The 12,526-nt window shown below is 39.0% G+C and overlaps 1 protein-coding gene across 6 annotated transcripts in view; it reads left to right on the forward strand.

Moving 5' to 3' along the window:
• LOC129764890 (phosphatidylinositol 4,5-bisphosphate 3-kinase catalytic subunit beta isoform) overlaps window positions 1–505 on the forward strand; it is a 52,280-nt gene extending 51,775 nt beyond the window's left edge. For all 6 annotated transcript variants that reach the window (XM_055764495.1, XM_055764515.1, XM_055764505.1 and 3 more), the window contains 2 exons: window positions 52–171; window positions 233–505. In XM_055764495.1, the coding sequence (XP_055620470.1) occupies window positions 52–171; window positions 233–361 (249 nt within the window). In that variant the 3' untranslated portion in view covers window positions 362–505. The remainder of the gene's footprint in view (window positions 1–51; window positions 172–232) is intronic.
• The last annotated feature ends 12,021 nt before the right edge of the window (window positions 506–12,526 follow it).

Raw genomic sequence — 12,526 nt, forward strand, 5'->3', positions numbered from 1 at the left:
GATTATTGGTGGCGATAAACTGATATAATTGATTCCTTGTTTGTTTTGCAGGCATTTTTAATTTTAAGAAAGCACGGTTGTTTAATACTTTCACTTTTTGCCATGATGATCTCGACTGGCCTGCCAGAGCTATCATCGGAGAAAGATCTCAACTATTTAAGGGAAACTTTGGTAAGTATCTTATGACTTTTTTTTCACGTGGCCGTCGGTGTTTCATTATAGTGCTTTGTAGGTGCTCGATCTACCGGAAGCCGAAGCTCGTGAACACTTCAAGTCCAAGTTCAGCGAAGCGTTGGCAAACTCGTGGAAAACCTCACTCAACTGGGCGTCGCACAACTTCTCTAAGAACAACAAGCAGTGACAGTTGCGATATAATCTCACCATGTAAGAGATGTTCCAACACAACAGAACAGCGGTGCCCCGGGAGCAAGGTTGAAAGTGTACATATATAGCATCTATTCATGTGAACCAAAAGTATATATGGTGTAGGGTGAGATTGTGTTTGAGTGGTTGAGTGCAATTCGCATTGTGCCGCTTAATCCAAGCTCTTATGGAGAATACTCCAAGCCGTAAGTATGTATATGATGGGAATTCATATGAATATGAGTGATCGCATTACTGCCAATACATATACCAATGTATAATATTTTTCCATCGGATTGAAGTGCTTTTTATCGTTGGCCGATAACCTCTGAGGGGATCAACGTATATATTCACCAGGTGTACTCGTGTCAAAATCAAACAGAATCGAAGCGCTAACATTGTTTCAGACCACTATCTAGTGATGGTTAAGATGCGCCGAAAACTCTCTGTTGTGTCTATCTGTTTATTTGTGTCTATTTGTTTTTTTTGTTTCATATATCAACAGGCACGTCCCATTTTGCCGAACTGCGCTTCCTGAATTATGATAGTCGAAGCCCGAAGCGAGTTTCTTGAACAAACGCTGTAGTTCTTGAACGGCTGAATTGCATCCATAGTTAATACGGCGGAAAAGTACTCAAAGACAGGCGTTTTTTCGTAGATTTCGATATTAGAGGCGAATGAACTGCAAAGTTTAAAGCCTCTTAAAAACAAAGAAGAAGAAGAAGTAGATTTCGAGATTGGATCAATTGATATCGGCTTTCATAACTTGGTAGCTGATGAGGGTTGTTCCATGTCAAACGCCGCGAAGCGAATCGAAAAAAAACGCTTCTGCACGGCTTTGATTCTGTTGACTCCATTCAGATAATACGGACTCTAAATCGCTGAACAGTATTCCAGTCTAGAGCGAACTAAAGCACAGAACAAAGATTTCTAGCAATGCACATCGGTGAAATCGCTCGCAATTCGCATAATGAAACGATGTAGTTGACATGAGCTTTGAAATTAGGCTTGCTGTCCAAATAAATGCTAAGTTCCTTTATACAGTCGACTTTGTCTAGCTGAACACCATCTGGATGATAGCCGAAACTAATTGGGTCTTCTTCTTGAGAAAGTGATCGTGGTGCACTTATTTGGATTCAGTGTCGTGCGATTATCCACGAAACGTTTTTGGACAATTGCCGCTGGAGAAATAATGCGAAGAAATATTTGAAATGAGTGGTGGTGATGGTTAAGGAAATTGCTCCCATGGGATTCGAACTCAGGTTGTTTGGTTGATAAAGAACAGCTATCTCGCACGACTCTCTGAAATATAATTAGAGTGCAGTTAAAACTCGTACACATAATACGACAAAGATCCAATCGGATAGGTCATTCCCGATCGTCTATTGTATTTTAGTGGTAATGTCCTGTAATTTGTATAGAAATGGTCAAGTAAGATTCAACGCTACGTGTTTGAGGTAATCTAATAACATAAAGTAAAAATTTTCATTCAAATTTTACCAATTTGGAACTGTGTTCGGGTTTGCTGATCTGGTAGATATTAGTTTACCTCCCTAAATCATCATATCAGCACCAGATGTCGACACTGTTCATACGACATTGCGGATTTTGATATGCCAAATTCCAAATATGATGTAATATGGCCTCAATTACGATCAAATATGATTACCTGTTGAACGATTTTTCACGATTTTATATATATATATATATATATATATATATATATATATATATATATATATATATATATATATATATATATATATATATATATATATATATATATATATATATATATATATATATATATATATATATATATATATATATATACATGCAACTCACAAACTGCATCATCCTGATACGCATATATGATTCCGTATAGATCGATTTTACTATGAATTAACGATGGATAAAATACAGTGCTGTTCACGAATATCGTGTTAATTGTCTGATTCAATCGTGTCCCGCAGATGGCTTCGAAAAGTTGTTTCACTCTCTAGACTACCATTCAATGCTAGGGAGTGTTCTGAGACGAGCGGCGTTTCATTTGAATGGTAGATCCTGTCAATTCAGGACATTTGAGATAGTAGCAGGAATTTAACACCAGACTTAAGCACGAAGAAGAGAGAAGTGAACTGTGAATAAATACGTCTCAAATCAAATACATGCAGCCCTCCGGATCCGAGCGCAGCAAAGTCCGATTAGACAGTAATCGATAGTGATGGTGATGGTAGTGATCGACGGCAATGAGCAATGGTAACGACTAACAATGATGTCAGCCGCAAGATCCGGAGACGCATTACTTATGGTCTCCGAAAACACATGTCAAATACTTAGTAATCGTTTAAATAACACGGAACAGAGAACATGTACAAAACGCTCATAACGCCGGTTGTCCGCTTCGATCACGAGACGTGGACCCCGCTCAAAGAGATCCTGCAAGCACTCGGAGTCTTTAAACGACGTGTGTCAAGAACCATCTCAGGCGGTGTGCAAAAGGACGTCGTATAGGAGCGAAGGATGAACCACGTGCTCATACAACTCACCGGTGAACTCAGTGTCCATAAAGGGGCCAAAACAGGAAGGACAAACTGGGAGGGACATGTTGGAAGAATACTGGACAACTATCCTGTAAAAATTATGTCCATCGTGAATTTAGCGGTTATGAGACTGCGTGAGCAAGGTGGTTAAACCAAGTGGGACAGGACTTGGTGAGCACGGATTATCTGTTGAATTAAAGAGAGATAGTCGCGAACCGAGATAATTGGTGAAATATTATGGATCAAGCCATGTTGTAAAGACGTTAAACCTGTCTCAAATTCGGAAGTCATAAGGAAAGGGGTTTATTCAAACTGTACTCCATTGCTAGTTACACATTTTACCATAGTTCGGATATGTTGGCAGGCAAAAATCTTCCTATTTTACCGCAAACCATTCATAAAGCTATCTTTGTACCAACCAAATCAGTGCTCAGACCCATCGATGCAAAAGAGCGATATCTGGAAGGAGTCAAGTCTGGTGATGAAGCCAAATGTAGTAAAACTTCTCAGCTGAATAGCTGCATTGTCATAAAAAAAATCTCATAAAATTAAAATTCCGCAGATAGTCCCCATATTGTGTTCCGTGTTCTGAGAACCCCTGTCATGCTTCCGGAGGGTCTTCATGACAATAGCTGGATATTTGATTTTGGATGACGTAAAATTCTACCCGTGTCCTTGGCCGAGTAGTACTGGAGAAAGCCGGCCATGTCGATTGAGTACTTTTGTTAATTTGAAAAAAAAAATTGGGAATAAAAATTCAAAAAGTGCTCAATAAGACAATATGCTGCACCATACGTTGTAAAAAAGCTTATTTAGACCAAATTGAAGCTCTTGTTCAACCATCGATGTTTATCTGAATAATATGCCAGAGAAACGATTTGAAAACTTTCACTCAACTGCAGAGCAGTTTGTGTACAACATATGACGGACTATCAAAATGAGCATTTGCTGCCAGTGCTTTTAAGCTCATGTTTGACTGCATGGTATTACATTTTTAAGTGTTCTAACGGAGCAAATGGTTTGGATGATCATCAATGCAAGAGCCGTGAGCGTGAATTTTGGCCATTTCTATTTTTTTTTTCAAAAGTTCATCAGAAACTGAACAAGGTTTAATGGAGTCAGACAAGATCTTCTTCGATATCGCAGTGTAAGTAGAGCTAATCGAATCATAATATGGTCGATTGGACGTTTCCACCACACCTTGGAGTTGGATAAACGTTTCCTAATTGACTTTAAACTGCATTCAACGAACAATATTGACTATAGCTCAATAATTTCTCCTAACTTGCTCGAACAAGGTTTGAATAGAGGATTTGATGACAACTAGTTCAGGCATTATCCCGTTTTATGCCAAGTGTTCGAAAAATCGAACAGTAACTTCGATAATTTTTCATGGCTTTGGAAAGCAACCATATGGTAAGGTTTTGGCATCAAATGATAGTTTAATCTATTAGCTACCACTTACTATCAATTTCATTCAAATCTGTATCACTTTATTGGGCATAAAAATCAATTTAAAGCAACTATGTGCGAAAAGTACATAACCTCACATAACCTAACAAAAAACAAAACCTTACCAAAAATGAAAACATGTAAACTTTTCTAGAATATTACTTCGGTAAAAGATCACACATTGTGATGTAGGAAAATAAGCATTGGATTCAACCTCATACAGGCACACAAATGTAGGTTTTGGCCAATGTTTTTGTTTGGCGCTTTTTTGATTTTTTGTCATTTTCCGGGAAACGGAAGAACGGAAAAAAAAAATTCTTGAAGATTGGGGTTTCTGTAACGCCAATAATCAAAATTACACCAATGGCTTTTGTTAAAAAAATATTTTTTGCAGCTTGGTCGTTAATGGATTATTAAGCATAGAGCTGAATAAAACCATCATAAAAACGTCACACTGATGGGGAATTGTCAGTTGGAAAGTATTCCGTTCTCGACTCATATTCCAGAAGATTTTAAAAGTGTTTTCGAAAAATCATACATGACGATGAGATGACGAAGTCTAAATTCACGAAAAGTTTGTTCATGAAGATCTGAAGAGACCAAAAAGTATACGAATAAACTTTCACAGACCGACGAAAGGAGTTGTGACGGCAATTTTTTGAATATCTGCAGTTTTCACCGGAATGTATAGTACGCACTGACTAGACCCATATAATTGAAAATGGTCTTATCTTGGAATCTGATCACAGGATCGTGGAGGAGAGGAACAGAGTGCCTGTCAGTGTTTCAACTTCGCACGGAATTTCGGTTTTGAATATGTTCTTTTCTGCTAATTTTGGAAAGAACTTCAATGCATTCCTAAGAATTGGCGTAGAATTTGATTCATTTAGAATCTAGTTCCGATCGTACGCGTTCTCTGATCCATCTGAACAACAGTTGTACGTCCACGGAAACATTTCAGCACATCATACACGGTTGATTTAGCCACTTCCAGTGATTTTGCAATTTTAGTACCGGATTACGCCGGATTTTTAATTTGGGTGTCCAAAAGCAAATTTCATTTGTTGGCTTCGATTCTGCACAACATATTCAAAGCAATACGGATCGCCATGAAATTTTACCGTCGAAAGGTACATGTTTTCCATCCAATTTGCTGTCCAAAGATTTCAGATAAACCTACTACGACCGTTGCTATAAAATAAACAGTGATTCCAGATCTTAACTGAATCAAACCTCACAGCGCACCCAATTGATTTTTGTCTGGCAAGCAACAACTTCAATACCTGTAATCGGTGAGAAAGGACTCTATGGAAGGAGTAACATTTTCGGATCCCCAATAACAAACCGTGTCATTATGATCTAGATGTATTATGTTGAATTCGTGGAAGTTCAGTTCGTTCTCTAAAAAAAGCCACGTCTCACAAAGGGGGAATGCATCAAATTTTAAACTGTGAATTAAAAACTAGAATGAATCTAATTTTGGCAACAGGCTTCTGCAATTCCACTGGATAACAGTGATTAAATCCTTGATCCGTTGTGCTGAATTATCCATCGAATGATATAAACGCAGTTTCTTTTTCAAGAAGGTCTTTAATGCTGGAAGTAGGCATGAAATGAGGGTCTAATATTTAAAGCATACAAAATGCAATCTACAATATGAGAAAACGCCAACATCCCAGTTTGAGGCTGTTATTCAGATTGCAAAAATTGGGCTATGTTGTTGGAATTAGTTTGGGAATGTTGTTCCAATTCGGGACTTTGTATAGTAGAGAGTACTGAGGCCCTTTGGTTATAAAAAAAACGAGTAGACCAGGAGGTACCGGTTTCTGTTCAATTGTCATGCATTTTTTCGAAATTGGTGTGTCACAAATCACAATGGATAGTTGGCGTAAAGTCTCCAGACGTGTCATTTAGAAACCTTGACATTTCGGGATTGTCTAACACAACACATCCTACAACCAATGCCACTTTTCTAAAAGGTTTATCCGATGGAACCGAAAAAAACCCAAGCCGGGCGTCGAATGTGTCGAAAGTTTCCACACTCTCACCTACACACACCCACACAAGCCACATTGTATTCGTCAGATCTCTTAATATTCACAAACAATTCCAACAGGCGACGAAGGCACAGCATAGGCTGATTAAATTTTTGGGACGAGTTGCGTTTCTCGCAATAATCTCACATTTGCCTCGTCGCAGAAGATACACTAAACACTAGGAAGGAGCAGAGCGTAATGTTCCAAAAACAAAAGGCAAATTATTTATGACTCTGTGCAAAGCTGTATAGATATCTAGAAAGTTAGTGTACAATCGATGGATGATAACCTGCGGAAACGAGAAACGTTGTAGAAATCACAAATCGTTGTGTTTCCGTAAATTAACATATTTGCAAAAAAAAAACTAAACGTGTGGCTGACTAGTTTGTCGTGACTGCGGTATGCGGTATGTATATTCTCAATAGTAGTTTTTGTTCGTAGCTTATATATAAACACATAATATAAAACCAGCCTTTTAGTTGAACATAAGAATAAACAAGCGAGGGAGAGAGAAAAAAACATTGTGCATTAGCGAATTGAATCTTGATCCATTCATCCGCCGCTCCCCCCCTCTCCAATCCATGGGAAGAGGGGAAAGATAGGGGGTCACTTCGATTAACAATTCACCACCTAAGAGATATTACAATCCAAGAAACCAAGAAACTAAACTAACAGCTATGCAAGGACTGATAGTATGAAAAGGTTAAATTTATTTAAATGTACATTTTTGTAGGAACGAATAATTTAAATGAAAAAAAACGGTAGCAAAACGCAGGTTAACTAGCAAATCTAACAATCTAATTAATGTAAGAGGAGAAAAAATGATTTAAATAAAATGTAGAGAAACGTAAACAATGAGTAAAGAAAATTTTCACTAGCGCATAGCTTAGCGGTAATTGTAGCGGGTAAGCAGTGTAAGGTTAGGCGAAACGCATTAATCGTAGCTTAATGGACACTTTGCTCTGTGAGAACAAAGTTCAATCCGTAATCAATAAAAAAAATAAACCCTGAGTAATTTCAGTTTGGAAAACTTATACGTCGCATATGTGTCTAATAGAGAAAATCCCATCGATGACCGTATACTACAATGTGCCATCCGTGACGAATCTCCGAGAGAACAGACAATATTCAGCTCTGAAGGCCATCAAAAAGAACTCTTTTTGCGACACTCAAAAATGTTTTTTTTGCCGAAATCCACTTCCAATTTTCGGAAATGACGTAACCCCAGTTATACAGATAATGAGTGAAAAAATTGAAGAACGAAAAACGAGTATAATCTTTGATACTGGCTCTAAATGACCAACAACGTTAGAAACGATAGATATGGGTTCTGGGTGAAAGGGCTCTAAAAGTGAAAGTCGAATGTCGTATTGCGATACCATTTTGTAAACGAATATGGCGATTTCCGGATCATTGGAAACTGCCCCAGAAGACCGAAAATTTACTTAGAGTAGTGGAGTTAGACAAAAAAAAAGCGGAATTTACGCAGTTAGACGCAGAGAGCGAAAAATGACGATGACAAAAGAGCACATTCTCAAACGCAACGCAAACGGAAAAGGAAAAGTCAAAGGAAAAAAATGTAAGGGGTTGTATCTAAAGGCGCGTCCACATCATGCCGAATGATGCCGATTGGCCTGCACCAGGCGGCATATTCGGTTCGTTATGTAATGTGGACGCCCCATCGGGTGCACGAAGCCGAAGTCCCATCGGATGCACGAAGCCGTCACGAACACACGAAGCACAATGCCGTCAACGCTAATTTCGGGTTGGGTTCGGTTTGATTCGAGTCGATTTTCGGCACGTCGACAAGCCCGGGCGGTACGTCCACACTTAGTCGGCTTTACCGGGCGGCCAAGGCCGATTGGCGTAATATGGACGCGTCTTAAGACACGACCGCATATTTTCGACGTAGAACTACGCAATTAAATTATGCAATCCACTTGTTTACCACTTCGAATATTTTTTTGGAATGCATCGAACTTTTTGTAATAGATTATGTTCTTCGTTACAAGTAAATTTGATGAACGTCCTTTTACGTTTGATATGATGCCTAGGGCTACCAAAATATGTGAACGAAAGAATTGTCAAATTATCGTTGTAACGCTTGACATTTTACAGTTATTCAATTGTTCATCTCATGAAAAATAATATTTTATTAATTGTGATAGACGCGTAGAAATATTTCCTATCAATTGATGCGAACATCTTTCCGATCTGTTAGGAAATATTCGAGTTATAAGCATTCGAAATACGGGTAGGGTTAGCACACAAATCGGCATAACAAATGTATGGGAAAAGGGTAGTTCTTCCAGTTTTCATTAATTTAAACTGTTTAGAGATTAGCGAATTGTAATGTATAGCATATCAAACAAATCTTAGAGAATATCCGATTCGATTGATATGCAAATCATGAGATGTGCAAAAATTCGCTTACAGTGAAAATAGCTATTAACGTTAACTTTATTTCATAAAAACGTGACCTGTTTTCTGATTTGGCACCCTTCCTAAAAGACGTAGTTCTACGTCAAAAGAAAAGAAAAAGGAAAAGGAACTGCACTCGAAACGGTATTCGTTCTGGCAAAATTCAAAAATAAAAAAAATAGCCAGGCTGAACCATTTGGAGAACAAAAACGCCAGAGTTCGATGAAACGAACTTTGCAAGAAATCGCGCAGGATTTTGTTTGGCAAGATGGTAACAACGCCATAAATAAAAAACAACCGCACACAGCTGCCTCAGGTTAAAGGTAATCAACAGCTGATATTCATTTGGCTAAAATGAAATTCAATTCTGGCATCTTGAATAATCAAGATGAAAATGACACTGGGTGGAAAAATAAACTTCAAAACATATTGAAGAACAAAAGTTCATTTGCTCATATTCATTGGTAGTCTGGATCTGTCATTTCGATTCTCGTTTTTAATATATAGGTTTTCGATGCAACCTAGCCCGAAAATCTATGCATTTGAGCTTAGCGAAGATGATTTTTTTCAACGCTGCTCACTGGTATCATGCCCAACTTTTCTAGGATCCGGAAGCACATGAGAGCAGAGTCTTTCATTAGATGACAGCAGGGGTGGAGTACGGCACAGAACGGTAAATGAACGCACAGACTCATACCGACACTCTCGGGCTAGGTGACTCAAACCCGTTTCGCAGTTAATGAGCCAGGCTTGTGTGATTTCGTTAAATAATTACGTAGTAAGAGCAGGTGGTCGAGAGAGGGAGAGAGAGAGAAGAGAAAAAGAGAGAGAGAGCGAGAGAAGAGAGAGAGAGAGTGAGAGAGAAAGAGAGAGAGAGAAAGAGAGAGAGAGGGAGAGAGAGAGAAAAAGAGAAAAGAGAGAGAGAGAGAGAGAGAGAGGGAGAGAGAGAAAAAGAGAAGAGAGAAAGAGAAAGAGAGAGAGAGAGGGAGAGAGAAAAGAGAGAGATCTTTTCATGGAATCGTTGAAGATCTGCTTGAATGTATGTCGTCACGGTGCTTGCTTGTCAGGACTAATGATAAGAATAAGGCAATGCAAAAAACGCTCAATAACGGGTGTTAAAAAAAAAATGAGAATTTTTTCAATCACATATAAAAAAAAATTTTTTTCAAAGATTTCAGTATTTTTTATTAATAACATAATGTATTTTCTTCAAAAAAATGTCAGTGAATGTTCGAGTAAGGGACGTGGTCTGCTGTTCGACGCAACTATGTCGCGATGCTCTCACAAGAACGTTGTACGGCACTTACGTCCATTTTCCGGATACAATTCCGGATTCTTATAGTCAATTGCTTCGTGTCCTTGGTCGTCCAATTGTTTTTATACACTAGGGCACTGAGAGAACCAAAGAAATCCTTTATTGGGCGGCACTGGGGCAAGTTTGTTGGGTTACGATCTTTCGGCACGAACGGTATCTTTTTCTCCTCAAGATACGCCAGCGTCTTCTTGGCGTAATGGGCGTAATTTTCGTTCTGATTATCAGAAAAAAATGTCGAGGAGCGAGGCGTAGTGAGAACGATACAAACAAGACATCGAAGCGCCGAAAATGCGTGCGTCAATTCTTTTTGGACATCAAACCAAACTTTTTAGATATCACATTTTAGTCCACCAATTCTGCACATGCTCGTTTTCTGAAACTGTGATTTCCTTACGGAGTTATTTCACTTTTAGAGTACGGGATTTATTCTCCCGATCATGTATATTCCTATCGTAGAACCCTGGAAACGAATTTTGATTCTTATGAAAGTGATCAATTATTGAATTATAAATCCTTTATTATCAGCAGAACCAATCGATACTGCGGCGTAAAAGTCGTCATGTACCTTAATGTTGCTTTCTTCAAATGTAAGAAATTTCACACGCGGAAAACATCTGTACCAATCTGTACTTTTTGACGAAAATCTGTACTCTGTACCGTACAGAATCTGTACCAAAAATAACGAAAAAATCCGTACCTTTCCAGATAAATCTGTATGTGTGGCAACACAGGAACACCCTGTCAAAAATCCGCACACATCACCAAATTTCCAGGGAGTAAAAGGAAACAATTAAAGTTAGTTTTGGAATCATTCATTTAATTTATTTTGCCTTTATATCCGAATGCGCGAACCTTGGTCTTATCCTCATCCATGCACGAGTTCATAATCGACAATTTTTTGCATATTAACCCATACTTTCTTCATTTCTTCTACATTCTTCACCACTTTAGGTCGTTTTAGAAAGTGTCCCTTCATAATATAATAGCCTAGTATTTTTCTGTTGGGCGCAGTTCCGGAGTGTTTGGGGGGTTCAGATCTTTCAGCACGAAATCGACATCATTCGCCTTATACCCCTTTAGTTCGTCCTTCGTGTAGTGGCATTATGCCAAATCCGGCCAGAAGATCGTCGGACCGTTATGAGTCTTCAGGAGAGGGAGAAACCGCTCTTGTAGACACTCTTCCAAATACACCTGTCCATTACGAAAGGTGTACTCTGCTTTCCTTAAGTAGAATTCGCTTGCCAAATTAAGAGCTTCTTGGCGAACTTCGACATCTTCTGTGTCCGCAGGTTCTCGGGAACATTGAACTTATCCTTGACAGTAACATGTAGGTTTCCTGGAATCTGGTTGTAGCCCGCCTTCACATGTGTCTCGTCATCCACTACGCAGCAGTGTGGTTTCGTTAACTTCTGGTCGTACAACTTTCGGGCACAGCTTTTTGCGACCGTATTCTGTTTTCCGTCTCGGTTTGGGTATTCCGAAGCTTAAACGTACGTAGTACAACTCGAGTTTTGGTATTCTACACGAAAATCTTAATTACATGCAACTTTTTAGCCACATCTCGAACTGAGGCAATCGGTTTCCGTTTGAAGGCCCCAACCACGCGTTTGTGATCGTTCTCGTTGAACTGACGGATTTTTTTCAGGTCTACGCTTCCGATCAACAGTCACACGTTCTTCGAATCGTCTCATGATACCAGACACCGTGGAATTCACGATTCCACGGTATCTGGGCTTTTTTCCGATTGCACAATGCGACAGATCCTTAATCTCTAAGCACTCGTGCAAAACTTTTTCGCGCACGCACTGTTCTTTCGTCGCCATTTTGAAAACTTTTGCGCACCTAATGATATAAACTCGCAGAGTGTAAAAAATACACATTAAACTATGTCTACGCCAAATTTCAATTAATTTTACCCAACGGATCAAAAGTTATAGCAATTTGAGTGAATGCGTATTTTACTCAAAAATTCGATTTAAAATTAAAAACTTTCATATCTCAAAACACCACCACAAATCTGGCAATTTTTTACATTGATTGATTTCTACCTATTAACGTAATGATTCTGAAGTATTAGAACACTAATCCGATGGACTCTATATAATCGATGTTCTTACAAATAGTTCATTCACGCTTCGGCTGCTTTCCTTTCCGGACTGAGGAAATAAACGTGGTAACCTGTGTTGGTACCGAACGGCGGTACAAACTATCCGAACGCTTATCAGTGCCGCGTGCAGGAAACGTTTTCCGTCCCACTGCTATCCCACTATCTCATCACGAAGCCATGCTATGTTTTTCCACCTCTTCGCAGTGCTCGCATGTGCCATGTGTTTGTGTAATCGGAAACGCTTCCTTCCTAAAGCAAAGCGAGGTGTCCGCGCGAGTGGGGAGGACGA

This window comes from Toxorhynchites rutilus, chromosome 1 (genome assembly GCF_029784135.1).
Source record: "Toxorhynchites rutilus septentrionalis strain SRP chromosome 1, ASM2978413v1, whole genome shotgun sequence".
NCBI classification, from domain to species: domain Eukaryota; kingdom Metazoa; phylum Arthropoda; class Insecta; order Diptera; family Culicidae; genus Toxorhynchites; species Toxorhynchites rutilus.